The sequence below is a fragment of the Cyprinus carpio genome, chromosome A5, assembly GCF_018340385.1.
Source record: "Cyprinus carpio isolate SPL01 chromosome A5, ASM1834038v1, whole genome shotgun sequence".
Taxonomy (NCBI): Eukaryota; Metazoa; Chordata; class Actinopteri; order Cypriniformes; family Cyprinidae; genus Cyprinus; species Cyprinus carpio.
Window position 1 is genome coordinate 16,781,540 of NC_056576.1, and position 27,290 is coordinate 16,808,829.

The 27,290-nt window shown below is 36.0% G+C and overlaps 1 protein-coding gene across 3 annotated transcripts in view; it reads right to left on the reverse strand.

Moving 5' to 3' along the window:
* The window catches only part of LOC109080453 (collagen alpha-1(I) chain-like), a 49,568-nt gene that overhangs the window by 12,786 nt on the left and 9,492 nt on the right, over positions 1–27,290 (reverse strand). Inside the window, exons 2-30 of one of the 3 annotated variants that reach the window (XM_042755586.1) lie at positions 26,090–26,270; positions 24,097–24,255; positions 23,785–23,977; positions 23,147–23,275; positions 14,021–14,611; positions 12,505–12,549; positions 12,301–12,420; positions 9,872–9,910; positions 9,724–9,777; positions 9,448–9,501; positions 8,730–8,837; positions 8,496–8,549; positions 8,327–8,380; positions 8,063–8,107; positions 7,872–7,925; positions 7,744–7,788; positions 7,464–7,517; positions 7,017–7,061; positions 6,874–6,927; positions 6,723–6,767; positions 6,568–6,621; positions 6,052–6,096; positions 5,891–5,944; positions 5,662–5,769; positions 5,508–5,561; positions 5,248–5,301; positions 4,928–4,972; positions 4,784–4,837; positions 4,593–4,637 (exon numbers count right to left, since the gene is read on the reverse strand). In XM_042755586.1, coding sequence (XP_042611520.1) covers positions 4,593–4,637; positions 4,784–4,837; positions 4,928–4,972; positions 5,248–5,301; positions 5,508–5,561; positions 5,662–5,769; positions 5,891–5,944; positions 6,052–6,096; positions 6,568–6,621; positions 6,723–6,767; positions 6,874–6,927; positions 7,017–7,061; positions 7,464–7,517; positions 7,744–7,788; positions 7,872–7,925; positions 8,063–8,107; positions 8,327–8,380; positions 8,496–8,549; positions 8,730–8,837; positions 9,448–9,501; positions 9,724–9,777; positions 9,872–9,910; positions 12,301–12,420; positions 12,505–12,549; positions 14,021–14,611; positions 23,147–23,275; positions 23,785–23,977; positions 24,097–24,255; positions 26,090–26,270 — 2,636 coding nt within the window. Of the gene's footprint in view, positions 1–4,592; positions 4,638–4,783; positions 4,838–4,927; positions 4,973–5,247; positions 5,302–5,507; positions 5,562–5,661; positions 5,770–5,890; positions 5,945–6,051; positions 6,097–6,567; positions 6,622–6,722; positions 6,768–6,873; positions 6,928–7,016; positions 7,062–7,463; positions 7,540–7,743; positions 7,789–7,871; positions 7,926–8,062; positions 8,108–8,326; positions 8,381–8,495; positions 8,550–8,729; positions 8,838–9,447; positions 9,502–9,723; positions 9,778–9,871; positions 9,911–12,300; positions 12,421–12,504; positions 12,550–14,020; positions 14,612–18,073; positions 18,406–23,146; positions 23,276–23,784; positions 23,978–24,096; positions 24,256–26,089; positions 26,271–27,290 lie in introns of those variants that run through there. The other 2 variants (XM_042755591.1, XM_042755595.1) reach the window with 2 other exon arrangements.

Genomic DNA, 27,290 nt, shown 5'->3' on the forward strand with positions numbered 1-27,290 from the left:
ATATAAATAAACCCCTAATAAACCCTTAAATAATACATCACACACAGTAAAAACATTTACAATAACTATAACATCTTAAAAATATATATTGTTTACCTTAAATCATGTGGCGCTTTTTCTATGATTTCTATCCCATGTTTTGTCAAATTCAAAACGCATTTAATATGTGTCCAATCTCATGCAAGTGCTGTTTTTTCTTTTGCTTTACTACTACATTATCGTCAGGAGAGGTCAACAGTATAACATCCTTATTAAAAGTCCGATGGTATTGTGTCCTTGGCCTGTAAAAACAAATACAGCTTAACAAAAAGTTTAATTAATCACATTTAAAATTTCTTGACATCCTTAATTCTGAAAATGGGTAAACTCACTATTGAAACTGGGACTTAGTTGGGAACACATTTTATATTTTTTTTACTATAGAGGCAGGACATTTTACTCTCTCTGTGTGTGTGTAATTTGCATAGCGTTTGGATGCATTTCATGAAGATTGCATAGAAGTTAAATTCTCACCTTTTTCTAGATCGAGCTCTGCCAATTAACTGCTGTCGAGTGTGATATTATGGTCCGTGAACTCAACCGGCGGATGATGTTGGCATCGTTTGCGTGTTATTATAATAGCGGGCGAAGAAAAGAACATTTCGCAAAAAATGCTAATTGCTTCAGTTGTAGAACGATCCCTATCCATGATTGCAAATGCGGTATATAGACAGGTTACTTCCGTTCACGCTTTAACGACTTCCTTTTACACTGAAATGCCTTCCTTTTACACTGAAATGTATGGAGTCAATATAATATCACATATATACGCAAAAAAATAAAGTTTTGCAAAAGAAAATAAAGTTTTGCAAACAAAAATTAAAGTATTGAGGAAAATAATTTTGCTTTTTGCAAACAAAAATAAAGAATTGCAACACATAAATGATACCGCGCGAAAGCAATGATTTTGCAATACATATTTCCATGGTCATATCTACAATTTTACTTGCAAACACTGATTTTATTTTGCGCGTCAGTCTAGTTTGAGCTTGCGCTGCAGTTTTTCCTGTGCGCTTCATTTTTCTGCGCGTCTCGCTTTGTGACGCTGTTTTGACGTGGGGGTGGAGTCAAGGGGCAGGGGCGTGTACAACATGCCTCCCTGGAAGTGACGTCATCGGCCCGAGACGCAGCTCACTGATCCAGGTACTGTCATGATGAGCAGATGCATGCGAGTGGATCGCTTCCTTTTATTCACTAGCATTAAAACATGCATGGTTTCGTTTTATTAACTTTATTAACAAATGTATATGTGTATTAGAAGCGGTTTGCTCAAGTTAAAGAATTTGTTACCATGCACATCTGTTGTTTATTTCTCTCGATGTGCACTCTTTTACTGGCATAAAGTTGGCTTGACGTTGGACGTTCGATATTCGCAAATCTAGGGACCGTCTCTAAAGTTACATGCGAAACTACTATACACTTCTCTAACGTCAATAGCATGCAAGGAGAATGACTAACAGTCATGAAAACAACTGTTGATTGTTCATCCAGGTGACAACTATAATGCACACCTTCTATAGTTTTTGGATAATTATTAAAATAAACTGTAAATCATATGTAAAATATTGCTACTTTTCATTACACTTTTCATTAAAGTGCACTTTAGAGGATGAATTTAACAATAACCCCTATAATAATAAATACTAGAATTATAAATGAATAATTCGCTAGTTTCATTTGTAAAAGAAAACACTAATTTAACAAAGAACGTTAATTAGGTAAGCAATACACGAATTAAAAGGGGAAATAAGCATAACAATAAATATAAAAATATAGCCCCTATTTAATATAATATTATTATCAATTATTATATACGGTTAGCCTATATGTATAAATGAATGATGCATTTATATAGCGTTTTATAATGTATTGTTGTACACCCAATTCGCTGTACGATCATGTGGGGGGTCTCTCCTCAACCACCAGCAGTGTGCAGCATCCACTTGGATATATTATATATATATATAATGATAAAAATAATAAAAGCCTTATATGCACATATATTGCATAAAAAGACACCGATCAACGGACTGTGGGATGGATAAAAATATTTGATCAATCTCTGATAATCTCAGGTTGCTATGGTCACGCGGGTTTGTTTATGCATTAAACTCGTGGCAAAATTAAACAAAAAGATTCGAGCTTCATTTTTTTTTTATCTTACAATGACAGTCATTTATTAATTTATGCCAGGAGTTATGTAAATGAAAAACGAAGTCAAGATCGATATAAAACTTGAGTCGTAGACCTCTTTAATGATGTACGTTATAGTTTATGAAGTGAATTGCATAATTTTACATTAAAACTAGCAGTAACTCTGAACTAATGTGAACAAAGAATGCTTCTGTGCGCTGGCGTCCTCACCCCACCGGTTAGATCTTAAACAAACACTGTTAATACACATGCAGTTAACCAAATGAAACAATACACATTTAATGCTATAAAAGTGTGTGACTGGCATAAAGTTGGCTTGACGTTGGACGTTCGATATTCGCAAATCTAGGGACCGTCTCTAAAGTTACATGCGAAACTACTATACACTTCTCTAACGTCAATAGCATGCAAGGAGAATGACTAACAGTCATGAAAACAACTGTTAAATGTTCACCCAGGTGTCAACTATAATGCAAATTTTTTATTTTTTGATAATTATTAAAATAAAACTGTAAATCAAATGTAAAATATTGCTACTTTTCATTACCGAATGGGCTCAAATTTAAAATATGCCATAATTTGAAGCTCAATAGCATTTGAACATAATTACTCAATTTCATAAAACATACTATAAAGTGTTCATCTAGGTGTCAACTATAATGCACACCATTCATATTTTTCATAATTATTCAAAATAAAACTGTAAATCATATGTAAAATATTGCTATAATTTTAATAATTATCAAAAAAATATAAAAGGTGTGCATTCTAGTTGACACCTACGGATGAAACAGTTAACATTTGTTTTCAACTGTTAGTCATTCTCCTTGCATGCTATTGACGTTAGAGAAGTGTATAGTAGTTTCGCATGTAACTTTAGAGACGGTCCCTAGATTTGCGAATATATCGAACGTCCAACCTCAAGCCAACTTTATGCCAGTAAAAAGAGTGCACATCGAGAGAAGTATACAACAGATGTGCATGGTAACAACTTCTTTAACTTGAGCAAAAAAACGCTGCTAATACACATATACATTTGTTAATAAAGTTAATAAAACGAAACCATGCATGTTTTAATGGTAGTGAATAAAAGGAAGCGATCCATCGCATGCACTCTCTGCTCATCATGACAGTACCTGGATCAGTGAGCTGCGTCTCGGGCCGATGACGTCACTTCCAGGGAGGCATGTTGTACACGCCCCTGCCCCTTGACTCCCCCCCCACGTCAAAACAGCGTCACAAAGCGAGACGCGCGCAGAAAAATGAAGCGCACAGGAAAAAACTGCAGCGCAAGCTCAAACTAGACTGACGCGCAAAATAAAATCAGTGTTGCAAATAAAATTGTAATGGAAAATCATTGCTTCGCGCGCCGGTATCATTTATGTTTTGCAATTCTTGATAATTTGTTTGCAAAAAGCAAAATTATTTTCCTCAATACTTTAATTTTTGTTTGCAAAACTTTATTTTCCTTTGCAAAACTTTATTTTTTTGCGTATATATGTGATATTATATTGACTCCATATATGCGCGCATCGAGTTTACATTTATGTGCGAGTGTTTAATAGGTGTATATGCACGGATCAAGTTTATATGTATATGCGAGTATGTGCAGTTGTGTTTGTATGCAGCGAGTTTATATGTATGCGCGAGTGTGTGTAGGTGTATATGCATGGATCGAGCTTATACATATATGCGAGTGTCTTTTGGTGTATGCACGCGTCAAGTTTATATGTATACGCAAGTTATTCACAAGTGTGTATGCATTCATTGTTAACATTATATGTATTGGTATCGATTTTATATTCGTGTGCATGTGTATTTCATATATGTATTTGTGAACGTCCCGTAGTATGCATGTATATGTGAGTAATGTATAGGTGTATATGCACGTGTTTTATACATGTATTCATAAGCGAAGTTTGATTTAAATCCTACGCGGCGCCTCATAATTGTGAAGTGTTTCTAAGCCACTAATCAAATTTGTGACATGACCCTGTTTACTCCATTTAGAAAACTGGTAAATTGAATCATATATATATTGATGCAGAGCACGAATTCTGAGTATGGGACACCATACTTGGCTGTATGTCACTTCACTAAAACACGTTTCAGACTCTTGCTGTCATGCTGAAACAGCTCATTCCTGCATGAGAGAAGAACCAACCTAACTGGATGTTTAAGACCTTGTAAAGTTTAATACTCTTTCATCTTTCTGACCTTGACATGCCTGTATAAAGTGTTTCTCCTCTTTCTTAGGTCTAATGTTGGTAATAGCTCTTTTAAAGAACCATCTGTTATCATTATTGACCAGTCTTTACAAGCTTTGATTATAGCAGCAGTCTGATTTCAACTGACTAATATATCTCACGGAATAATTTGGTTGATGAGGAGAAACATACATCAAGTCCTTTATCCCCTGGGCTTCCAACAGAACCAGAAACACCCTGCAAGACAGATACATAATTCAACAGAATTTTAATGTCTTACTTTGCTGTAATGGTAAACCAAAGATTTGTATAAGATAAATCACTATGACTGAGATATATAATAATAAAAAAAAAACTTGATATTAAATGTATGAAATGGGAACCTGTGTACCAGGCTTTCCTTCTGGTCCCTCTGCACCAACTGGACCTCTAAAACCCTGCAGAAATAGCAAAGTATATATGATCAAATCAATAAAGTGTAAACTAAATAAATCTGGACTCAATCTTCTCAAATTCAATTCCCCTACCACTATTCCAGGTACACCAGGGGGACCATGTTGGCCTGCTCGACCCTGAGCACACAGAAACAACATGGGGAATGTGATCAAATGATACAGGACGACTTATTTACATTCTGTTTATTCAAAAAATATTCATGAAACAAAAAATATGAATAAATCTGAGACCACAATAATAATAAAAATAAATAAATAAATCAAATTTAAGGAACTGGAAATTTAATCTATACATTTTTTATAAAAAATAATATTAGATGGATTTTAGATACATTTTCACTGGTGGTCTCAGGATTTTTCAGACTTTTATATGAAACAAATAGTAAATTTACTCTTGATCCTCTGAGTCCTGTTCTTCCATTATCCCCAGGTTCACCCCTACTGCCCTTTGTTTCAAAAATAAAAAAAATAAAACGAAAGGAAGAGATGTTACTGATTTACAGTAGGTGCATATATTAATACGACAGCGTGAAAGGGCCTTTGGGCAGCATTGTGTTTTAAGAGGAGCAATCACAGGTGGACTGATATAAAAGGGTGAGCTATTAGAAAGTTTTGGTGATTGCTCCACCTGAAAGTCATAAAGCACTCTGACCTTTTGACCCTCTTTTCCAATTGTTCCCTGAGGACCCACTTCACCATCTATACCCTGTGGGGGAAAAAAGCGTGAGAGAAAAACAAATGTCTTTTGCCCTGAAATCTTTTGAAAGTAAGGCATAGTATAGAGAATCTTCTGTGAAACTGTATACCTGGCGACCTGGAGCACCTGGCTGACCTTTAACACCAGGTAAGCCGTGGAGACCTGGCTGGCCCCTCTCACCCTGAGGACCCATGATCCCTGGTGCTCCTTTTGGTCCCTAAAAACATACAGTAGAATATAATCATAAACGGGTAATTTACTGAATCTTCCAAATATGCATTTAAAGCTTTAGAATTTTTTAATGTATTGTGTTGAATGTATTGTGTGCTGGTGATTACCTTTTTCCCCTTGGGTCCTCTGTCACCCTTCTCTCCATCTGGTCCCCTACTGCCCTGAATTAGAGCCGTTCATTATTGAGGTAATACATGATAAAGGAATATATTTCCAAATATTTACTAAAATGTCAAATAAACAGTGAGATTTGAATCAGATATCTTACTGTGACACCTGGAAAGCATTTTGGACCTGGATCTCCACTTGCACCCTAAATGAATGATTGATTGATTGATTGATTGATTGATTGATTGATTGATTGATTGATTGAATGGCATCTTCTAACTAAAACATTTAGCATACCAATTTTTCTGAATTGTCATCAGACAAAAAATAAATAAATAAATAAATAAATAAAATCACTAAAAAGGAACCAATTATATTATTGTATTACCAAAACATTGTTTAATTTTTTTTTTCAAAGCATCTGTAATGAAAGCATGTTTCTAGCCTGCCAGAACACAACAGCAGCTTGCAATACTGCTGGGTAAAATTTAATAGAGTTTTAAATTTAGAGTGACTTTACTCAGTCCAAATATACATCTCTTGTATGTTAATCAGTTACAACATATACAATGCATAAAATGTTTTCTAATGGTGAATGCCTGTTGTATGAGTTTATAAGTAATTGTATAAATGTTTTCCTCTAGCTTACATTTAGTATATTGACAAACAGACTCACCATGGGCCCTTCAACGCCTTGTAGCCCTCTGATACCTGCTGGACCCTCTGGCCCCTGTCCACAAACAAAAACATCTAGGGCATCCATTTCCCAAACACATAACACGTGTAATTATACATATTCTACATGTACACAGGAAAAGTTTTAAAACTTACTATGTCACCTTTGAGACCCTGTGGACCAGCCTGACCTTGAAGTCCCTGTGGAAAAAACATCCATGAACAATCTTACTTCTGATTCAGTGTCACAAAAGACACATATTTGTATGTGTTTTTCCAATGTTTTTTTTTTTTTGGTAAAATGTACCTGTGATCCTGAATGACCAGGTGGGCCTCTATCTCCCTCGATCCCTCTAGGCCCCTAGAAGGAACAATCAGAACAGCTTTTGCATTCGTAAATTCTCTAAGAAAAGTATTCATGAAAAAATGACACAAAACAGTGTTGTATACCTGAGGGCCTTTCCGCCCCACAGGACCAGCAGGTCCAATATCCCCCTGTAACAGCAAAAGTCAATCAACTTCCAATCAGATTTCAAAACTTGTAAGTAGAATACTCAGACAATGTTGTCTTTCTTTGATAGTTTGTACTAGATCTGGTTTATTTATTCATCCTCTTGTTGTTTCCTAACACGCCTGATATTCTTTCTTCTGTTAAACAAAGAAAAATGTTGGTAAGAAAACCAACATTGGTTCCCTTTGCCTTCCATTTTATGGGCAAGGAATACAATGGAATCATTGGGAACCAAAACGGTGTGGCTGCAAACTTTCTTCAAAATATCTTCTTTTATGTTCCATAGTAGAAAGTCAGAAATAACAGATTTTTCATTTTTGGTTAGACTATCACTTTAAGTAATGAAACTACACTACAAATTCAGTAAGCTAGTGTCAATCACTTACTTCTGAGCCATTAACACCTTGTGCACCCACCAATCCTGTAGCACCTGGTGCTCCCTGGTAAGACACAAACACATAACTGCGCATTATTAAGCAGGATCCATAAAAATTTACATTTTAAGAGTGTTTGTGACTCTTATGAAAACTTGAAAAAAGAAAGTTCTTTAAACTATGTTTCATCCAAGTAAAAAATTATAAAGGATATCCATTATAACCAAAAAGAAACTAACTGAATTGAGGACAGTGATTATTTCTTATTAAAAAGGGGTTATTAATGACTCACTACTGTCCCTGGAGGACCACGTTTTTCATCATTTCCTGGATCCCCCTATGAAAACAAAAATTTTTATACTTACTGTCAAGGTGAATGTAAAAAATATGTTAAAATAAATTGTGAATTAAATGAATCACCTTAGGACCAGGTGGTCCAGGAATCCCTTGAACACCTTGTAAACCAACTGGTCCCTTTAAAAATAAAAATAAAAATGTAAAAAAATAAAAACAAAAGGAAAATATAAGAACTATATCTAAGGATACTAACACCAGTTACTAGCAAGAATAACAGTTACTAGTAGTTCAAGAATATGAAGTGATTTACTCACTGGAGGACCAGAAAATCCAGTAAACCCAATTTCTCCTTTTGAGCCCTATAAATAAATAAATAAAATTAATAATAATAATTAAAAAAAAAAAAAGGAAAGGAAAACAACAAAGCCATAACCAATCATAGATTACTTTTTTTAGTGGTAGTGTCCCCTCCTAGTCCGCTAGGGGGCAGTATATGTATACCATTTTTACTGTATACAGTATAAACAGTACACACCAATTAAATGAATTATAAATACTTCAGATGCAGGTTTCTTTACCTTCTGGCCAGTCTGTCCTTCATCTCCTCTGGGCCCAGGAGCACCAGGAAAACCCTGCTCATGGAGGCAGAAAAACTGCTTTATGTAGATAAGTATATTATAATCCTGTGTGAGGCAGTTACAGGGGAGTGTACAGTATTTCAGAATATTATGTTGCCTCATGGTGTACCTCATCTCCTTTCTCACCAGGGGGCGCTGTGTCACCTTTGTAACCATGAGGACCTTGATCAACAACCAGAAATATAAAACTTATGGTTTTCCGCAATTGAAGTACACATGTTCCACAGGTACAATTTATAGCTTTACGGAATCTATCCAAAAACATTACTGTATTCACACTAGTGTTCCAACTTTTACAACAACTGCAAAAGCTACTGTAGACGTCCCATGCCCTCAGTCTCACCTGTAGGCCAGGGACACCTGGAGATCCTGTCACCCCATCTGGACCTTTCTCTCCTTCTCTTCCTTGAGTCCCTGCTCTGCCTCGAACACCCTTTGGTCCAATGCCACCCTATTATAAAGTGCTTGCTTGTAATGAAATCCTTTAGGTGCTTTAAATAAATCTGCACTATTGTTTAAAGGTATGGGGTCAGTAAGATTTTCTTTTGAAATAAATAAATACTTTTATTCATCAAAGATGCATTAAACTGATCAAAAGTAAAGACTGTTACATTGTTACAACCAAACTCTGTTTCAAATAAATGAAAAAAAAAATTTGATAACAATAAGACATGTTATTTGAGCACCAAATTATATTAGAATGATTTCTAAAGAATCATGTGACACTGAAGACTGGAGTAATAGCTGTAAAATTCAGCTTTGCCATCACAAGAATAAATAACGTTTAAATGTATTAAATAGAAAACAGTTATTTTAAATAACAATAATTCATAATTTTACTGTTTTTGCTGCATTTTTTTTATCAGATAAATGCAGCTTTGGTTAGCATAACAGACTGCCTTCAAAAATCTAAACAAATAATAATCATATTGACCCCAAACTTTTTAATAGTAGTGTACCTCATAGTAACATTTAACTGTTGTTAAATATACCATTGAACTCTCATGGTTATCATGAACACACCCACATACACACACAGAGATACTGTAATGAATAGGTACCATTTCGCCTCTTCGGCCTGGTGGTCCTGTCTGACCTGGGTCTCCAGGTAACCCCCAGAAATAAAACAAAGCTCAGTACTATATACCAACATGTTAAACAGAAAGACACTCAAATCTAATCTGTTTGTAATATCATTTCATCATTTGCCATATTACGGTAAACCGTACTATTCAGAGATGCACAATGACCCTCAATTCTTTCATATTCTGCAACACAGGTTCTGCAACAATTCAGTCTGCATTAAAGATGCTCTGTATGTTTGATTGTATACTCACAGGTAAACCTGGTCTCCCCATCTCACCCACTGGTCCAGGGTGTCCTGTCTGTCTCTGCAGGACATCAGAGAGAAAGGATTTAGCGAGAGAGACCACATGCATATATTTCAATTATGTTTTGTAATTTATTCTACTTTCAAATACTTACTGGCCATCCAGCTGCCAGCAACTGGTAATAAGATGTTCTCTACAAAACAAACACATACTGTACTATGAACAGTCACATAACATTCACTGTATCACAACATTGTTGTTGTTCACTAAAACCAAAACTATTCAAAATAACTTAAACTTAAAAAAAGAAATATTAGAAATATTGCCTTGCCAACAAACTGAAATAAAATAAGTTTTGAGTCGAAGTAATACATTTACTAAAATTGAAATAAAAATAAAAACTAAATAGAAATAAAAATGACAAAAGCATATAACACAATTACTAAAAATAAAATAAAAATTTAAACGGAAAATGTAAAAATAAAAGTTTTAATTCAAAATATTAATAAATACCATAATAGTACAAAAGAAAATTAAATAAAACCAAAAAAATGCTTATATTTCAAATACGTATATTCTTAAACAAATTTATTTTATTTTATTGTTTTTATTTTTTATTGTCTCAATTGACTCATTCACTCCAACATGTGGCATTCACTGTGTAATGAATATTAAATGAGCAAACAAACAAGCGCTTTCAGACCCAGCATATGCATGAATGCATAAATAAAATTCAGACCACATACGAGAGATGAGGGGAAATGTTGTACCTGACTGGCATTAAGAAAAAAGAAAAAAAAAACTCTGCTCAACAACAAATCCTCAATCTAAACTCTCATAACACTTAATGCCTGTATGTTTCAATTCATCTCTATATGAAACGCAAACTAGGGTGTGCTGAAAGGCATCTCTCCTGTTCAAATAGAGGAGAAGAACTGTGGGACAGTGTACGCTGTCTCTGCAGTGTGGGCTGGAAAAGCTGAGGCCTTGAACCCACATAGACACACAGTCTCTGTCATGCTGTTATTAAATCACCCAGGCCGCCTCCGCTTTATACAACATTTGACTTGGCACATGATCAATTTGGCAACAGGGCAGAGTTCAGCTCACTGCTGATCCAGTGAAGGTGAGTTTAAGAGAAGTTGGGGAATCGGACCTCCCAGTGCACTTGCCTTCCGCATGTCCCACTGGAACAGAGGGATCTAAACATCTGTTAAAACCTCCTCACAACACTGCAACCATTATACAGAGTGCAACCTGAGTAAACAGCAAAGCACCATCAACACAAACAATGTCTGTAAGGATTCAGTCTACAGTATTTCAAAGACAAATCGCCCCTAATCACCTCAGAATACACAGAGAATCAGTCCCATTTAGCCACATCCATCTAAACATGACGTGCACAAGGGACAAATTATATAAATCAAAGATGAAACAGATGGAAAACGGTGGAAGGCCTGGGGGCGACATTTAAAAGCCTTAAAATGTACAGTTAACTCTATGTGTTATTGTAAGAACTTTGTAAGAATTTAATGATCTAAACGTTTTTTAGGATTTTAGTCCTTTTTCCTAAGCCTTTTTATCATTAATCATAGTGACAAAAATCGAAGAAAAAATGTCAAAAAATATTTTTATTTTATTTATTTATTTCATAAAAAATATGACATTATGTAGTAAAGATTTATAAGAAAAATTGGGCTAATAATTTTTGCCAAAAATATGTACAAAATAAATTGACTTCATTTTCCCAAAGAATAGCCAAATTATACATTACACCATATGAAATCTGATTTTCCATATTGAAGCACTTAACTTCCATGATGAACTGGGCTAAAATAAAATTCATATACAGTGTGAATGTTTTTTTCTTATAAATTATCAAATCGAAAAAATCATCCCTCAAGTGAAGGTATTTCAAATAGTGAAACCTGTGGGGCAGCACAGAAAAGACATGGTCTTAGAATGCACTGTACATAAAGTCTCACTCTTTGAGAAAAGTACAACTCCCTCACCTACCACCCATGGCTCAATACACACACAACTCCTCTTTGGAGGACTAAACTCATCCATCATGTTCGAGGATTCTGCCAAATGATGATGAAAAAAACAACATTTGGAGATATTAAAAAAAAAAAAAAAAAAAAACATTAAATAATACCAGGTTGACACTGCTTATTATGCATATCTGCATAATAAGCAGTTATATTCACAACCATTTTGAGTTATTGAGAATCTACAGGAAGGTCAAAACTGAGGTTTTTCAAATAAACTTAAATATACTGTACTGTATGCTCAAAAATAAAGAGTCACAAATAGATAGAATACAAGGTCTGGCAGGAACATACAAAGCCTGGTTCATCCAGCAGTTTGAAAGACACAGGGCGGTGGCTCATTGCACCACATTCATGTTTGGTAGGGATGGGCAGGATGATGGACTAATTCATCTAGATTCATCCAATTTTTGCCAGTTTAGCTCATGGTACATGACTTCTGTGGCTTGTCAGACTACAAACAGTGAAGCCTAACCTATAAATGATTCTCCAGTTTAAAAAATCCTCCAGAATATGGTGTATAAAGGCCTACCCTAAATGCAGCCCAATCCTCCTCTGTGTTCCTCCAAAGGTAGAGGACTGGGAGTCCTGGTGGACCTGGAGGTCCTGATATGCCCCTTGGCCCATCTGCTCCTCGGACTCCTTGAGAACCCTTGTAGGACACACAGATACAAATCAGTGGGATGCCATCCGAGCACAACAATGTAATGAGTTGTATGAAATGTAAATTCCTCACCTTAACACCCTTGTATCCAATATAGCCCCTTTTCCCTGCACACCCCTGTGCAAACAACAAAAGCAATATTAAACAGAGGGTCCTGCATACGAAGTTACTTTATGGGACTTTGGCTTTTATAAAAAGCATTGCATCACAACAAAGTGTGAGGTTACTGTCATAAACCATCATTCTTAGTTTTAGAGGATTGGTTTCCATGTTTAAATATAAGCATGGAAATCATGACACAATAGAAGCAAACGACGTCCATACCCTTTTTATGTATATTACGTAATGCGACACTCTTAGACATGCCAATTTGTAGATTGCTGCCAAACCGCAAACCCTGCAAAGTGGACATTTAGAACTGCGGCCTTATATTTGGGTTTCATATTGGAAGGCTATCATTCAGAAAAGGGCAGATGTAAGATGTAGATGTAATTTATGGTTACAGATGTGAAGCATAGTCAAAGGAATGCTCGTCTATACTCCATGATGAAAAGATGAAAAGATTACATAACGTTCAGATTTCGGCAATGACGCATTTAGAAATATGACCAAAATAAGTTTGATTACATAGTGACATTAAGAATTAGTTTTCAGACTAGCTTAATGTGATTTTATGTGGGCTTAATGTGACTTGAGTTCATAACAGGTCTGTTTGTAGCTCAAACAACAAACACTGGCTGTTCTGCAAACTGAAAAGTGGGCAAGTTTTCAGTTCCAATAGACAGGAGGGGAGGGAGGGCAGTTACTGTAAATCACAAAAGACATTACATATTTTGAATTTGCACTAACATCATAGCTACTTGTTTTAGCTGTAGTTTTACTCCTAAGCCTGAAATGCTTAAGTTTTTCCATACAGGAACACATGATTCTGACCGGTCAAATCGCAGCATTTGGCGGTTAGATATTTCATGGGTGAAGCATTTCCCAACACAGATTTTGCATAGGGTTCATGTTTTTCATGCAAATTTGCCATGTTGACCAACAGAATGATGCTTGGTTTGAAAGTGACTTCTATGTGACTTCTATGTGAGCAGTGCTTCGTGCATCACTGCACTATTGAGAGGGGTCAGTGGACAGTGGACAGTTTTTGCAGATTAAATTTCACTAATGTGACCATGCCTTCAGTCTGCTACCAAATGAAAATGGCACTACTTTCATGTCTATATATTCATACAAACACAGCTGTGTCCGAGTCATTGAATGTAGTGAAAATGACCTCTGAGGGCTTTAGTACTAATTTTAGACAAATGTAATTTTGCCGCAATTTTCATCTTATTGCTTGGCCAATTGTACATTCAAATGGACTATTTTTTTGAAAAAAAAAAATTCAAGTAAAATTATAAAATTTAAACCCTTAAATTAAACCATTTAATTCATTTGAATGTAATTATTTCTATACATTACCCAACTGAAAAGAAATTCACCACTATAATAAAGTTTTTGGATTCAGATTCCAATTTGGCACATATTACAGCTAGAAAATCATGGAAAACATGATTTAATCAGGATTTTAGTTGTGGTAACTCACTCTTTTGCCTGGTGGTCCAACAGGCCCTGGAGGTCCACTGAGGAGCTGGTATCTCCTTCCATCCATGCCTAATATAACATCACCATGTTTAAATGCAACTCTTTTCTTGCTTGAGTGCTTGTAGTCAGCTTGTCCATTTCCTACAAGTGATTCATATCCTTTTATTGAGTGAACACTGACCAAAGGCTTTTTAACTAAATCGAAGCTCTTCGAAGGAAGTAAGAAACCTTCTTCAGTCAGCTGGTTTAACTCAGGATGGACTGTAGGCCAGACAAGATCTTTTTGACCAGCTGATGTCTTCACATTCAAAATAGAATCCAGGTCAGCAATGTCCCTAGAGGGCTTCAAAGGGAGCCGCTCAAGATGGCCTGCACCAAAATCTGCTTTCAGTTTTTGAGAGGTGGTGGACTGGATCTTTTTGTCCCTGGTGTCCTTATACCTGCTATGTGTGCTGATGGCGGGAGACGTGAGAAGGTCAGACTCGTCCACCACTACAAAACCACGGAGTGAATGCTTTGAAGTTCTGTTCAGATAAGATGAAATTTCCCATTTACTATGAAGATCTTCATTCTTAGAAGAGACACTGTAGTTCTGGAAGAGAGCAAAATAAGAGATAGACTGTGAGGAAATGTTTGAGATACATAAACAAAACGCTAAAGGGGATAATCCATTAAATATTTCAGTGTAAAAACACATTATACTCATTAATCATCTGCAATCCAATTTAACCGGGTACAATACTGCACTGTGGGTATTTAAATCATTTCATTATTATTTCTTACATCACAAAGTGTTTGCACCCTATTCACTGAAGTCAGTGCTACTTAGCTGGTACGTATAATGATTGCATTATTACTGTCCAGAGAAAGCAGGTGGAAAAACAAATTCCATTTAAGAAAAAAGGTTTGTGTACATTTTTATTGATCATGGCAGCAGTTATTCGTCTTATTATGAAGAAAAGCATCTAAAAACATCCAGACAGGATGGAATTGAGCACCCTTTCTGTATTTTCTGTTCAAACTAGAAACAAGTGCCAGATAATAACCAAATCAGGTACCATAAAAGTTAAGTGCATATTGCACAAAGCAGAAAAATTATCAATTGCGATAAGGTAATGGCCTACATGTGATTCTGAGCTCAGAGACCCAGAGGCTCCATCCTACTGTCTTCCTCTCTTTCTCTAACAATAAGCTACAGAGAAAGAGCAGTCAGGCACTTAACACTGTAAGGCAGCTGCCTCAGATGAGAGGGACACTTGATCCTCTCAAGGGTGACACAGCTCCCCAAATAATTGTTTTACCCTCCTCAGTGCTACAGGTTACATCTTTGGCTAGGACTGTACCGAACACTGGTGCAAATCTTGTGAGAGAAGCTGGAGTGGAACCAGATGCTACAAGACACAATTACACTTTGTTCGGAAGATCAGCCAGTGGGATGTTTGAGAGGACGTGAGTAGATGTTCTGCATATTCCGTGTTTAGGTTTAAACTCCTTTAAATTGCTATAGCTTCTACAATAAAACATCATAAATGCTACTCCATTATACTCGTACTCTGTTGTTGAAAGGTATGGGTTCAGTAAGTTTATTTGATTTTTATTTTTATATATATATATATATTTTTTTTTTTTTTGAGAGAGAGAGAGAGAGAGAGAGAGAGAGAGAGAGAGCGAGAGAGAGAGAACTTAATTGAGTTTCAAAAATAAATACAAAACCCATCCTAATTGAAAGAAAACAAGTTGACAAAAAGATAATACAGTATAACAAGAGACTTATAAGCTATTTTTTGTAGACAGTCATTTTTGTGAATTTGTGCCATTTTGTGCAATATAAAATTATTTCAAAACAAACTTCATGGTTAAACTAAACGGCTACCTACTGGTCTCTCTCGTGAAACCAACAAGGAAGTGACTAAAACTGCAATTCATCGACTGGCCACTAGAGGCTGGCTCCAAAAGGAAGTATAGACTTCCCATGTTAAAATACCCAACTTTACAACAGAAAAAAAATATGTTTACAGCCTGGTACAAAAAGCTAATTTTGCCCTTCATGAAAACTTTGAGGGAGGTGAATTTTTTTATAACTCATCCGTTTAAATTATATTAAGCCTTAAAGTTCTGCATAATTAAGTGCGTGGGCACTTGAGTGACAGGTGGATTGCCGCTGCGAGATAGGTGGGCATGTCTTCAGCAACCAGCTCCCGCCTCTTTGCCCATTTTTGATTATCCAGGAGTGATGCGCGGTGACGCGCTGCCAAGATGGTGACGGCCGGCTCCGCCTACTTTAGGCTTCAAAAACACTCTTCGGAAACCTACTGGTGACATCACAGACACTACATCCATGTTTTTATACAGTCTATGGGTTAAACATTACAGCACACTAGTGTGATAAACAGTGCAATTTTTTCATATTTTATTTAAAATTTACAAAATTATCCACAAATAATGCTTTTTTCACTCAAATACTGAAGTGCATAAGCTCAGATCAATGAGGCCTAAGATCAATCAGTTCCAAAAAGAAATAGAAAAACCTGTCCTAATTGAAAGAAAACATGTTGACAAAAAGATTAAACCCAATATTTATTATTACTAAAGTGTAAAAAGATTCATAAGCTATTTTTAGTAGGCTGGCCAGTTTTGACCACAAGTGTAACAAGGTGGGGAAAACAATCCAAGTACAAAAAAAAATAGTAAAATAAAATAATTTGATAAGTAGTTTTGATATGTGTTTGTGATGTGTGTAGGTTTTGTCAACAGGTTTTTGACAAATGTGATAACATTAACTACCATTTTTCAGGAAAAACAAGATCCTCTACAGATCAAAATATCCCAAACACAATGTAATGATAAAGCAAAACATTTGATAAAAATAAGTTTGCAAGGCTTTAAACTATATAGACATTTGTTTAAAATTAAAATAAATGTTTTTTTGGTTTTTTTCCTCCTGTTTATCGAACTTTGCAGTGAAATACACCTTTGGGCAGGTGTGATCTTCAATATCTGTGTGAACCCCAGGGGAACTAACTTCATACAGTACATCAACTAAAATGACCCTGAGACAAGTTATTTGTATAGTAACAAAAATGGCTCCGGAAAGTGAAGCTAGTTCTGAGAAAACTTTAGCATTGTTTCCAAATGTCACTTCCACTTTCACTGTCATTTGTGGTCTAACTTCATTTATCTATATTCTATCTAACAATGAGAAAGTCATAACTACCAACTCAGTCTGGAGGTTTACAGATTAAAAAAACTGGAAAAGAGACTGGAAAATGCTTAAGCACAATGTCAGAGTTTGGAACTCGAGGCCCAGGGCAGGATATTATCAGTGTTTATCACGGCTGACCCAACAGTGAATAATGAAGAGAGACACCATAAATCATGGTTAAGACACAGGTATGAGGGAAATCCTTGCAGGTCATTTGTTGAGGGACCCAGCTGGGCAAATCTGACAATCCCACTAAGAAAATCACATGGAACATTTTTGTGGATCACCAGAAAGGAAATCAGGGTGCAACTGGTAAAGAAGAAGAAAACTAGACAGTATACAGTTTACTTGGCTACCAATGACCTCAGCACCTCAGGTCAATCAGATTATCTGGACAAAAACACCCACTTAACATGTTGTTCACATCCAATTTTATTGGTGTCTTACAATCTCCTTAAACTCCATTCAAACTGCAGTTTGCAGTCCATTTACCCTCTTAGTTTATCCCTGTTCAGCAAGTGAACATGCTAATAGGAAAGTCTCCATTGCTGATTTATGAACAATGAGACAAGGAGCTCTAAACTCACCTCTCTGAAAGTTTAGACACGTCAACTAATACAAGAGCTGTCTAAACTCAATACAATGTGATATTATACATTTACACTTTGTCTTTAGAATAAATAAGCCGATTTTTAGATAAAACACAGATCATAAAACAACTTTTAATATATATATATATAAATTTTGTTTTACACGATACTTGCACTAAACATCCAAACAAAATCTGACCATCTAATAATGAATAATGAAATGAAGCACAATTAAAAAGAAAGACATGTATTTGTTTCCTACCATGGCTTTCCATTTGCCCTCCACATGCAATCCAAGCAGAAGCAGATCTAGTACAAGGTAGCATCCCATACAGACACAGCACACCATGACTGCTGGAGATACACACTGCACCACAGTCTCTGTACCCCTGCTAAAGATCCCAGACAGTGCAAGCTTTCTCCAAGTGCCCTCCCAGAGAGAGAACCTCCCAGACACAGGAGCTGTGCCCAGGCTTCACACACTCAAGCCAACTAAGTCTTCAAGCAGCCATTAAGATGAACAGCGCCCAAATAAAATGTGCAACAGCCACTTGTCCTATTTTTGTCCCATTTGAATTATGTCTGCAGAACAAAATGGGCTATTACAAGTAGGTTATCTTGAGGGTGACAGAGGATAAACACCACTGTTCAAAAGTTTGGGGTCAGTAAGATTTATTTATCTACTTGTTTTGAAATTATTATTTTGAATTCATTTGATCAAAAATACATTTAAAATAATAATACTGTGCATCCTTGCTAAATAAAAGTATTCATTTCTTTAAACATTTTTTTGAATGGTAGCTTACATGCTTTGTAATATTGGCTTAAATTTAAAAAATGGGATGAAACTGATGCCTTTTAAGTTGGGAACTTAAAAACTCAAAAGCTGCTGCACTTAAAGTGAAAGAGTTTCATCCAGGAATAAAAATGATATCATTATTTACTCACCACCATGTCTTTCTTAGAGACTTGCTTTCTTCCAAAAGTCAATGGTGAGCAAAGGTACAAAAATGTAAAAAAATGAAATGAAAAAAAAAACACATCATAAAAGTATCATAAAAGTGCTTCATATGACCCATGTGTTTTATTCCAAGTCTTCTGTGACTAACAGAAAGCTAAAACACCCTCCACTGCAGCTCTCAAATCTCATTTGGCCAAAATTGGTTATGAGACACATGAACCAATGACGTTTGGCATTACTGAAGTAAAACCTTTGACATGCAGTATTATCTGTGATAATGAGAACATGAATGACATTTGAAAGCTACAATAGTGAAGATTGCCAATGGATACATTTCAGTTTTTCCTAAAACATATTGACTGGTTTCAAAAGACTTGGAATATAGTACACGAGTCATATGGGCTACTTTCATGTGCTCTGTCAGTTTAAGAGCTTAACAGCATGATAGATAAGACAGACAAAAGGGACACATGCTTGGAAACTTCATATCAAAGCTAAATTAGAACCTACCTTAGATTTTGCATAAACAAAGCATTTCTCCATCACTGCTGAACCGTGACAAATAGAAAACACATTCAGACAACTGAAGCCTGCTGAGACTGACACACACACACACAAAAGCAGCAGAGAAGAAAGAGATTTATGAACGCACTGGTGAACCATCAATTAGAAATGACAATTTGTTCCAGAAATAAACTTGATGAGGTTAGTTAAATTCAAAGCAAGTTTTCAAGCAGACCTCCAGCTCTCAGAATCAAAGAAGTGGGATGCTGCGTGACCACAAGGTCATTAAAACAGAGAGGATTAGTGGTAACGGCTGCCATAGTAACAGAGGTAACTCAAGGAGATCAATCACAGATAAAGACTCCCTTGCTTGACTTTCCTGTGGGACCCTGACTCCGAGGTTTTCTCAGTTTCACTGGTGGTGGGTGTTGGAAGTCATGATTCCACATAGCCAAATTAATCAAGCAGCAGAAACCACGAGGAATGATGGGAGATGGTCTTTTCATCTGACATATTCAGTGTATCTACCATGGGGTTCATAAGTCCGAGACCAAAGGCAAAAAACTTTTTAGCATTTATTTCTTACCAATTCTTTTATTACAAATTGCATTGTTTGAAATTTTACATTATTTGAGTGAAAGTCGCACATTATTATTATTATTATCATTATTTTATTTATTTTTTTAGCATGGGTTATGGATATTAGGTATGTACTTAAAATAAGTAAATCTTTCATCTTATTTTCTGGTTTAAATTATATTATTTTATTATAGAATTTTAATGTAGACTTTTGAACCCCACAGTATGTGCATTTATGTAAACCTACATTTCTTTATGGGTGAATATTTAACAAACTTCACACTTTTCAAGTTTATATCTACTTTATAACTTATTTTTTAGATTCAGAAGGGTGCACTTAATTACAGTGCAAACATCATAATTACATGCCTAACCTTTATAAGTCCAGAATAAATGGATGATAGACAAACATTTCCAGGAACATTTCCATGCTGTGCTGATGGACGTGCAGAACAGAACTCCCACAGTTTCTCTGCCTCATCTATATTTACTTCATACAGGAATGATCAAGAGTTAACACAAAAGTAAATCTAAGATTATATCTGCCACAATTCTCAAATGCTGCTCGCCAATTACCTGGTGTTTAAGGGAAGACGGTATTTTGTCAAATGTGGCAGTATTGTCCTCCAGTAGTTCATTAAACTCTGGTTAGCAGATATGCCTCAAACAAAACTATATCCAGATGCAGGGGTGAGCTCTGCACCATCTCTGATAAATGGGATGGTACTCCTGGGGGATGGTACCACCTCCTGGGGGAAGATGATCTTGATCTTTGACCTTAAAGCAGTTTACGGTTAAATAATACAACTGTTTTCTTTGTGTCATTTGTAGTGTGTGAAACCATAACAGAACACTGTTGTTATCTCACTTCCTACGGGCTATAATGGGCCAAATGAGCTTGGCTTCACTTGCTTTTTGGAGACTTGCTTCACCTGTAATCTTGATAAGTGATGATCATTATGGTATGTTTTGTGACATCAGCCATGGTCCAAATGCTGGTGTAATGAAGTGAAATTCATTCTGACAGATATGAAATAATAAAATCATTACAGCTTTTTCAGATCACTTTAACGTGTTCAGAACAGTGAATGCTGAATATTAATCTCAGTATTTTCAAGGAATATGTACAAAATGTTGATGTCTACATAAAGAGTAAACCTTTTCGATTAACATCTATTCTTTCTACTCTCTGAACAACTAACGGATCTAATATTTCCTCTTCTCATGCCCTAGATTTTATTTAGATTTGTCATTCTAACTCAAACACTTTTACAAATTTCCATTAGGAATGCATTGATATCAAAACTGTAGCTCATATTGAAAAGCCATTAATTATATGTGCATGTAATGGCCGATAACTGATAAATGGCCAGTATTAAAATTATGTTATTTTGTCCAAATAAATAAAAAATTAAACACAAAAATTAAAATCAATCATTTAAAAAGTGATTTAAGGCATTGCTCAGAATGCACAGTATGAAATTTTTTTTACCTAGAAATAGGCAATTAATTCAGAAAACATGGCCACTAATTATTAAATTGTGGGAACAAATTCTTAAGTTGCGGCCACAATATCTATTTTTTCCTGCATGTCAAATGTGGGGCTCAATAACTCTATACTTTACACTGTCACTCTTGCAACCTTATTAATGGCACTGTCATTTTATTGTTTCTGCATGTACATTTTTGTACATACCAATATTGTCTGTTGTATTCTGTCTTGCCTATTGTCTGTGGAGAACTGCTTCTGAGGTGCAGTCTTTAACAATAAATTGATAATATATGCAACACAAACTTCTAAAAGTATGTCCTGTAGTGCACAGAGCTCACTTAAAGTGCAAAGCAATAGGTGTCTAATGACTTTCCAGGCGATTTGCAAACTTTGGAGCCATTCCTGGGATGTACTGTACCAGCAAACTCTCAGGCTGCCCTTACTTACTCTACCAGATGGGGTGTTTATCAAACATGGCCCCACTGTCTCAGCACCGTGCTGAAATGAGACAGTTCCCGCGATGATAATTTATCATCACCCTCCCCATGTAGGAAAATACAGCAACAGCTTTATGAGGACAAATAAGAAGTCAGAGTGATACCTTCCTTCCCATTTATTCAATTTCCTGACCTCTAAAATCCATCTCTCTACTCCATTTGAGGTTCATTCTCCCCACACTGTACTCAAGTTTTGTCCATTCATGGCTGCATAATTACTCACTGTGGCTGTATCTGAGCTTTTATGCTATAAATCATACACAGATCGCTTGTAAACTGACTTTTGGGTCTGTAATTAACACTAGGATGTTTCTTGTCATCTCTTACTGCACCATGTGATTCTCTGGGTTCAGGCCTGAATCCTGGAACTGAATGGATATTGACAGTCACGTCTGTGCCAGTAGAGGGATTTGATGAGAAAGCTGCTACTTTTTTTTTCAGGTTAAATGTTGATTATTAGTAACTCAAACCCCTTTATCTAAACCTCTCCACTTAACTGTTAGTTGTGCACATCCACCATGTCTGTAGTCTTTTTTAACACTTTTTATTTGTGTTCGTAGTTCCAAACTGAATCCTTCACCAAAGCGCAATGAGTTGTGGGTAATATTAGCCATCAAAGAGTGTGCAAGGATCCACACTTCAAAAATCAACCTGAAATAGTAGACCATCAGGGGCTTTTGGCATATGATCTTTTCAACATCCTATGCTTTGTGACATGTTTATTCTAATCTCACATACTATTTATATAGTATGATCATTGGGACGCAGGGATAGCTGAACAGAGCCACATTTTACACAGTTTTCAGGCAAAATGTTGTATTAACAATTATATTTGTGTGGAAGTAGAGTAATTTGTTTCAATTGTTAACTTCGTTTTTTTTTTTTTAAATTAATTTTATTCAATATTACTCTACTAAAAATGCCATTTAATTTAAGAAAAAATCTAGTTTAACCCAATGCTAAATTAACCCAAATATTCAAACATTTTATATATCTCTAACATTATCGACCATGATTGACAATTGTATGACCACATGACCATTAAAAAAAATCTAATTTAGATTTTTCTCCTTGAATAACATTAATTGTGATTTGTTAACTAATTTTCATTAACAGTATGTTTTAATTAAAATCATTTAATTGTCCACGATGCACTTTTTTTGGTCTCTTTTCATTGATGATAAAATGTAAAAATCTCTCTTTACCTTTTCTGCAGTAATTTTACAAGATAATGACTTGCCTGAAAAAGATCTTGCTAACTGTATAACTGCTTTCAAGTATACAAAGTCAACTCAACCCTACCTCAGTGCTACTTTCTGTCTTTAGAAAGCTGCGTCCTTTCATTGGTTCACACAAGTGCTGATGAAGAACACAATGATCCTTGGCTGCATTTGCATCTCCCATTATGAAGGTCATCTGTCTCAACTCTCCCTGTGAAAACAGACATAGACGTCAAAGACAAATCTGAGCTATGACATCAACCACATAACAATCCTTTAGCTGAGCACTGAATTCACAAGAGTGCTGGTCAAACGTTCACTCACATGCCTCATTGATTTAGGATGAATAGTGAACTTGATACCACAGTCGCCATGATAAAAACCCACTGTAGGCATTCAGTGCCATTGAAACTCTTGGCACGCTGCTCTGTGACCATTCATTTTTAAGTTTAAGTCATTGAGATGATGGTTTTCACAGCTGAAAAGCAAACTAGTGTGGCAGCCAGACATGTTTCCCATGACGCATTGCTTGTGCTACTTTAACAGGATAGCTCTAGTTTCTTTAATACACATTCTTCTACACACTCTGTTGTAGTAAGACATATTTAGTGTTTAATTAATGACTTTAAGAAAGGCTGGTTGCGCAGGCATGATGGATTCTTTACACTGACTATAGTTATGTGTCTTTCCATAACCTTGCATATAACAAATGAAAAATACCTCAAAAGGTGTCTCAAATCCCTCCAGGATTCCCCCCACCATCAGCAAGCCATCTGTAGTGATACTCATGTACGGGTACATCCAGCTCACTTTCTCCACCAGCACACAGTCCACATAGACAGCCAGCCATTCAAATGCAACCCCAACCGAGATCCAGTGCCACTGCGAGTCAGACAGTCCTGACACTGAAAACCTGAAGCCAGAGGAAAACACCTCATGTTCAGATTTCAAATATTATAAGAACAATGTTATTTCAATAAAGCTTAAAGCTGACTCCTCAGAGCAGAGGCATGTGTTAAATGGTGTTTGTACTCATAGTCACGGTGCTGTGTGGTGATGAAGGTGATGCTGTGTGGACCTATACGGATCTGGAGTAAAATGTGATTATAGAAGTTCAGCAAAGTCAACACACTCCGGTCCTCTTCCTGTGAGCTCTGCAACTGAATCAGTACACTGAATTCATCTGCAAAGCTGTGAACACATACAGACACATCAAGACAGAAATGATTTTATTAGAATAAGAGAACTTAAATACATACATTACCATTTAAAACTACCGTTGAAGGATTTTGTGTATTTTACTATAGTTCTTTCTTGTGTAATCAACATCTGATATGTCACCTTGTGAGTCTGTATTGATGTAATCTGTAAAGGTGTAAACCAAATACACAGGATGGCCCTTCTATCCTGTCTATTGTTAGTTCTCCAGTAGGAGGTCCTAATAGGATCGGTCTATTGTTTGAAGGCTATTTGTTAGCAGGTATAAAGTCTGGTCACACAGACAGAACTTTGGGTTAAGATTGTTTGAAGGAAGACATGCTATCATTGCTGCTGAAGAACTGCTACCTTCAATAAATTCTTCTCCCCATAAGAACTCTGGTCAAGCTTACTTATTTTATGTATTAGAGAAATCGAATACATTGGCGAGCCACCCAAACCACTGCTCAGCCAATTACAGCAAAATCTAACACCGTCTAATGTCCAATAAGGCTGCATTTATTTGACGAAAAATACAGTAAAAACAGTACATTTGTGAAATATTAATACAAATTAAAATAAATGTTTCTATTTTAACATTTTAAATGTAATTGATTTGTGCGTTGACAAAGCTGAATTTTCAGCAAAAATTAGATTTATTAGTTCTTTTTTGAAATTGAATTTTAAGTTCTGAATTTTAAGCAGTCACATGATCCTTCAGAAATCATTCTAATATACTTGGTAATTTCTTATTATTACAGTTGAAAATATCATGCTGCTTAAAGGGTTAGTTCAGCCAAAAATGAAAATTATGTCATTAATGACTCACTCTCATGTCGTTCCAAACCCGTAAGACCTCCGTTCATCTTCGGAACACAGTTTAAGATATTTTAGATTTAGTCCGAGAGCTTTCTGTCCGTCCATTGAAAATGTATGTATGGTATACTGTCCATGTCCAGAAAGGTAATAAAAACATCTTCAGAATAGTCCATGTGACATCAGAGGGTCCGTTAGAATTTGTTGAAGCATCGAATATACATTTTGGTCCAAAAATGACAAAAATTACGACTTTATTCAGCATTTTCTTCTCTTCCGGGTCTGTTGTGAGTGCGTTCACAACACTGCAATGACGCCGCTGACATACAACGCTGCTGATGTGTTATCTTTGTTATTGGGCGCACCAGAAAACACTTCAGCAGCGTCGTACGTCAACAGTCACAGCAGTCGCACTCACAACAGACCCGGAAGAGAAGACAATCCTGAATAAAGTCGTAATTTTTGTTATTTTTGGAGTAAAATGTATTTTCGATGCTTCAATAAATTCTAACGGACCCTCTGATGTCACATGGACTACTTTGATGATGTTTTTATTACCTTTCTGGACGTGGACAGTATACCGTCATTTTCAATGGAGGGACAGAAAGCTCTCGGACTAAATCTAAAATATCTTAAACTGTGTTCCGAAGATGAACGGAGGTCTTACAGGTTTGGAAAGACATGAGGGTGAGTCATTAATGACATAATTTTCATTTTTGGGTGAACTAATTCTTTAATGGTATACCGTGACACTTTTTTTTTTTTGGGGGGGGGGGGTGTATAAATGATAAATGAAAAGCATTTATTTGAAAACTTTTTGTAACAATGTAAAAGTCCTTACGTCACTTCTGAATCTGACCAATTTAATGCACCCTTGTTGAATAAAGTATTCATTATATATATTTAAATCCAAACATTTGAACAATAGTGTACATTTAAAAAATTAAGGTAATTTTTAATAAAATCATAATGAAAAAGAAGAAGATGGTAAATAAATAAATGTTTGTCAAACCTTGATCCAAATGCTTCCTGGGTGGGCATAGTAAGTGTGGAATACAGGCCAATGTCCAGCACTGGACATCCCCGGTCGTCCTCATAAAAGGTCACGTTCCTGCTGGTTGGTACTAAGCCTGAGAGCTGCTCAAGTAAATCCACTCTTTGTGTGAAGAGATTCAGATGTGTGTCAAACCCCTCTGTAAAGAAGGAAAAATCAGATTATCAATTCTGCAAGAGACCTGCACAGACACAAATCACATTAAATTAAATGACACTTCATTTGTTATGCATAATACTGCATTTATTAGTGAAAAAAAATATTACAGAAGAATAGTGGTACATTTAGATGCATCATCCCTTATTCACCTTCTGACTTGTTTCAGATTATGATGGGAAAATGGGCAAGTCTCAAACTCTCCAAATCTCCAGGGCTCATGCAAATTAACTTTCCCTTTCCAAGCACTATCCACAGATGACCCCACCCTATTGTGCACAAACACAGTCAGACCAATTACTGATGGATGGTTCTGGGGTGAAGCATTCCCATGGAGGGCTGCATTTTCCCCACCCGATCCCCACAGGACATCAAGGGTGAAGAGAGCAACCCGTTGATTAACTTTCCATCCCTTGCCTCCACAACGGCCAAATACATCCTACAAGACTCCACTTCTTTATTCTCCCCATCCCCTTCAAGTACATCTAATAATAAAAGGTCATCCTTCCAAAAAAAATAAAAAATTCTTAATGTTCAGACAATAAAACCCACATCAACTATTGAAAAAAAAACGGTAATTTTATAATGCAATCTTTCTGTTTTCATTGGACGTCAGCCTCGCGGTTGTTCCTGTTATTCAAAGAGACAAAAAGAAATAAAGGAAGAATAAAAAAAGAAAAGACACAGCTCACTTAAAGGGATGTTGAAAAAAATGATGAATAACTCTGTATATTTATTTAACCTCTATATAAACCCAAATCCCCAATATCCATATATGACAAAGCAAAGCAAAGCACTGTATGATTTGTTCTTCACAAGACAGACTTCAAGACATGATAAAAGGACCTCATAACCGGTTTAGAGATTTGAGTTAAAAGTATTTCCACTTTAGCAGTGGCCGATCTCTTGTTTCATTCATGGTGCTGAAAAGGGCTTTTTAAGCTCACTGCATTTAGGCATCAGTCGTCACTCATAGTCCTGCAAGCAACATGACCACAAGCAG